Raw genomic sequence first — 5,152 nt, 5'->3', positions numbered from 1 at the left:
GAAAAATCTACTTAAGCAGAACTGTGTATCTTCAATTAAGTTTTTCTCAAGTTTTTTTTCTAAACACACAAATAAATAAATAGGATTTTTCTTCTTAGTATTTCTGTCTTACTTTCCAGTAGAAATATCGAATTATTCTTAAATAAGGACGCATTTATTTGACTTGTCTGGCAGATGATAAAGCGGGTAAAGATCTGGGCTGATGCTCACCGTCGGCAGGAGTTCTGGTTGATCAGACGGTGCAGGTCACACAGCAGCTTCTGATCCCAGTACAGATCACTGAACTTCTCTCTCATCGCTCGACAAAAGCTCTCAAACTGGAGGGTTTTTAAAGAGAAGATGTATTTTCCTGGAGACACACAACAAGTCACGAGGGATCCTTCAAGACTCTTCCCACAAAGAACTGCTTCAGACAATTCAAACGAAGGTAAATGTGTCTAAAAATATATTGCCTACTCTCACATAAACACAACAATTATTCATTCAATTATTTATTTATTTATTTACTGACTTACAAATAAACAATTGTTTAGAAAAGTGAAAAAAGTGAGCAACCCTGGACTTAATTAATGGAAAAATCTGTGAATTAAACTACAATTTAAACTAAACTAAAGTTTAGTAAACAAAACTACATTTTAAAAAAGTAGAATAAAAATAATACAATAAAATAAGAATAATATGTCAACTAAAAAATAGAAAAATAATAAAATAAAAATAATTTAATGTAAAATTTGTAAAAAAAAACAAAATAAAAAAATGGAGACGAATTAATAATAAAATGTAAGTTATAAAAAATGTATTAATTAAAATAATACTTAATAAAATGTAAAAAAGTTAAATAATATTAATATGCATAATAAAATATGTAAAAAATACAACAAAATAACATAAATAATAAAATGTAAACATTTTTAGAACAAAATTATTAAAAGCAATACATTAAAATAATACTTAAATATATAAAATGTTAAAAATAATAATAAGAATAAAATGTACAGCTAAATAAAATGTAAAAACAAATGAAAAATGTAAATGTGTTAAAATAAAACAATAATAAAAAGTAAAATAAAACGTGTAAAAATAATAAAAATAAAAATAAATAAAATAAAATGTTATAATAAAAAAATAAACAACAATTAGGTAAAATAAACAGAAACATTAAAATGAGTGATTTCATTTTTTACCCATAGCCAGATCTTGGACTCCATTCTCCAGGTAGCCATCAGAAGCAAACTGTTCTCTGAGCAGCTCAATGACGTGCTGCAGACACAAGCATCTCTGAGGTGAGCTGAGATTCACACAGTGAGGCTGAACTGTAGTATCTGCCACTGGACTTCCAGGAGACACTGCCGAGTCTCTGCGGGTCACACAGACGCTTTCACTCCTCATACTGTCCTCTGAAGGTTTCGCTGGCTTCTTGTTTAAGTGATCCGCGCCTGTGATTGGCTGAAGCACGGCGATCTGAACAGGAAGTAGGGTCAGACGTCCTGTCTGCGGGTCTTGCTGTAGCAGGAAGTTGCTACAAATCCCATTAGCACAAGACAAGGCGGGGAAGTTTGTCTGGTCGATTGTTTCCTGATTGGTTATTTGAAGAGCTGCTGGAGGCGAGGGATTAACAAGAGTCTTACAGCTGGATGATGATGAAGAACCGGCAGAGAAAACATCATCCTCAGCGGCGCTCTCTTCCTGTTCATCTGGCTCTCGCGGGATCGTTTCATCCACGATGTCCTCAACAGAGCGTCCACTGACAATCCTTAAAAATAATAATAATAACAATAAACAAGAACATTAGAACTTAAACCTGAGTTCAGTTTTAAAGTCAACTTCAGAGCTCCAGATCAGAGTTTTTATCGTTAACTAAAACCATTGAAACATTTTTGTTCATTGAAATAAAGCTTAAATAAAATATTATTATATTATATAATAATAATGAATATAAATATTAGATTGAAAAAACTGCTCAGTTAGTTGTCACAGCAACATTTAAGCCGAAGATCTGTGAATTTATAACAAAAATCATAATTAAACGTTGAGCTGGAAGTGTTTTTTTTAATCGCAGGTGAGCAAACTAAACTAAACTAAAACAATAAAAACTAAAATAATACAATGTAATGTTTTTAAAAGGTAACCAAATCAATTTTAATAATACTTGAAAATAATAACATTTAAACAATTTTAATAAAATAAAATAAAAATTAATAAAATGTAAAATAAAAATGAAAATAAATAAATAAAAATAAAACAACATACAATAAAATTAATTAAATTAATAATACTTAAAAAATAATAAAATGTAAAAAAATAACCAAATAAATTTAAATAATACTTGAAAATAATAAAATAAAAAAAAGTAAAAAAATAATAAAATGTAAAATTAAAATTAAAAAAATAAATACAAATAAAACAACATTCAATAAAATAAATTAAAATAATACTTAACAATAATAAAATGTAAAACAAAGTCAAAGAAATAAAATTAAAATAATAAAATGTAAAATAAAAATATCCTTAAATCCTTAAAAATAATTAAAACAAGAACATTAGGGATCCAGATCAAGGTTATTGTCGTTAACTAAAACTAAAAGTAATAATTAAAAATAAAATAAAATAATAAATATTAAATGAAAAACTTATTTCAGTTAGTTGCCAAGGTAACATTTCTAATTTTTGTTTAGTTTAAGTTTAAGCACTAAAATTACTAACTGGAATTAAAATAAATAAAAACTAAAACTGAAATAATTTTTTTTATTAAACTTAAATAATAATATTAAAACCCACATAACATAATTATTCAAATGTAACTAAAATTAATACAATAAATATAAATTAATAAAATAATGAGATATTAATAAAATCTATAATAGGGTATGAATTACTACTAAAATAAAATTAAATGAATTATTACTAAAATACACATTGGCCAAGATACATAACATACTTTATGAAACACAATCAGCATCTCATGAACACAAGTTTGGCTAATAACAAAGGCCTTGATTCAATAAACATTCACTGATGACTCAATTGTTTGCAACATGACGATGCATTCTGGGATTCCTAGAATCAGTGAGTTGTTCTTTGCAGACCTACAGCTCAGACTGCGGGGGATGAGTCAGTATTATGGGGCTGAAGTGTGTGGCAGGAGAAGTGAAGGCCTCGGGCAGTCTGACGCTGGTGGAGGATTCTGGGTAATGATGAGGAACTGGACCAGCTACAGGCTCCAACCGGCCCTCGCTGGCCAACGGGACAAAACCTGAGAGAAAAACAACACGAACACACCTGCAGATTAACACCAAACACATGAAGGACAATAATATACAGGCAACATACAATTATTACACAACAGGGTGGATCTCATGAAAGACATGTGCAGATCACATTTCACCCGCAAATAAGAAATTATATTTGAAAATGGCATTATTTTAGTAGCAAAAGCACATTTCCCCTCAAAAAACTCATTACGTTAATGTGGTCCGATGTTTTACTCTTGAGTATACATATATATATATATATTTGGGCTGCACGATTATGACAAAAATCAGAATTGCCGATTATTCCCTTGAAATTGTAATTTACGATTATCACAATTTACATTCAATGATGTTTATACCATTGTTTGATGCAACCGCATGCCGTATTTTTAGGTGAAAATGAACAAGCTGAAAACACTCTAACTGAAAAAATGTTATTGCTTTTATATAATATTAAGCCACAAATGTCAAATATACATCAGATTGGTTTCTTCTTTAAATAAAAAAAGTAAAAATATGCATGGTATTATAATGTTATACTAAAACTAAAATGAAAACAATGATAAAACCCTGAAGATAACCTGAAGAAAGAAATAAAACACCTCTTAAGCACGCAGAATAACATAAGTGGACTTTTAATTGCTGCTTTGAACGATTATGTAATTGTGGCATCCGTAATTGTAATTGCGATTAGAAAATCAATTAATTGTGCAGCCCTAATATATATGTACATATAAATACACACACACACACACAATATATATATATGCATACATAAGACAATTCAGAACAAAGGTAAAATGTATGTGAAAACACTGTAATTATTCAGTTCTTTAGTTTATTTCTCTTAGAGTGAGCTCCCCTGGACTTAAATAATGGGAAAATCAGTGAATTTGACAAAAGTCATACAATTAAAGGTTGAGCTGGGGTTGGGTTTTTTTTAACAGGCAAGTAAACTAAACTAAACTAAGCTAATAATAATAAATGTAGAAAAAATACAACAAAAATAAAATATAACATTTGTAAAAAAAAAAAAAATTCAATAAATGAATACATTATTAATTAATTAATAAACACATAAAATAAAATAATACACTGTAAAACAACTGAATTAAAATAATACTTAAAATGATCAAATGTAAGTACAAATAATACAATAAAATAATATACACACACACATTTGAGATATATATATATACATACATACATACAAATTACAATAAGTCATTTGAGTGGGTAAAATGTGCTTAATTGATGAAAATAATGAAAATAATATATATTTCTTTATGCACAAATTACTACTACTTTCTTTTGATTTTAGGGTGAAATATGACCAGAATCTATTCTAGACAGGTTTTGTGAGAGTTTATCTATTTAATCTGAAATGTTGAAAATGCAAATTCGCACCTGTCTTAACTTCTCCCAAGTGTGGGTCAGATGGGTTTTCAGCACACTCAGGAGAAGACCAGTCCTCTGTATCTCTATTCCCATCGAATGCCTTCAATGAAAACCGTACTTGTTATGAGAAACTTGTCGACTGAAGTGCATGCATTAAGACAGGAAAGAGTTACAGAAGAGCGTTTGGACTAAGAACTGCTACGCTGATGGGATTTATTCTTCAATATATATATATATAGTTGCTGTAAAATAGCCATTATTTTTCTTTATAATAAATATAATTATACATATACACACACGCACACGCACACACACATACAGTATATATATATCATATAAAAACAACATATTTATATGTATATTTTATTTATAATAAATATAATACACATTATCTATCTAACTATATATATATATATATATATATATATATATAGAACTATAAAAGTATACATTGACATATAAAATGAATTTAAATTGCAAAAAAAAAAAAAAGGAGGCAAATG

General features: G+C 28.3%; 1 protein-coding gene across 1 annotated transcript in view; it reads right to left on the bottom strand.

Annotated features, from left to right (window-relative positions):
• The window catches only part of LOC107573641 (protein very KIND-like), a 67,168-nt gene that overhangs the window by 36,076 nt on the left and 25,940 nt on the right, over positions 1-5,152 (bottom strand). The window contains exons 14-17 of the mRNA XM_016260080.1: positions 4,659-4,749; positions 3,091-3,253; positions 1,185-1,753; positions 211-349 (exon numbers count right to left, since the gene is read on the bottom strand). Of these exons, the coding sequence (XP_016115566.1) occupies positions 211-349; positions 1,185-1,753; positions 3,091-3,253; positions 4,659-4,749 (962 nt within the window). The remainder of the gene's footprint in view (positions 1-210; positions 350-1,184; positions 1,754-3,090; positions 3,254-4,658; positions 4,750-5,152) is intronic.

This window comes from Sinocyclocheilus grahami, unplaced genomic scaffold, assembly GCF_001515645.1.
Source record: "Sinocyclocheilus grahami isolate Dianchi unplaced genomic scaffold, SAMN03320097.WGS_v1.1 scaffold1990.1, whole genome shotgun sequence".
Taxonomy (NCBI): domain Eukaryota; kingdom Metazoa; phylum Chordata; class Actinopteri; order Cypriniformes; family Cyprinidae; genus Sinocyclocheilus; species Sinocyclocheilus grahami.
The sequence above is the reverse complement of the archived record's forward strand: the minus strand, read 5'-3'. Positions and strand labels throughout refer to the sequence as shown.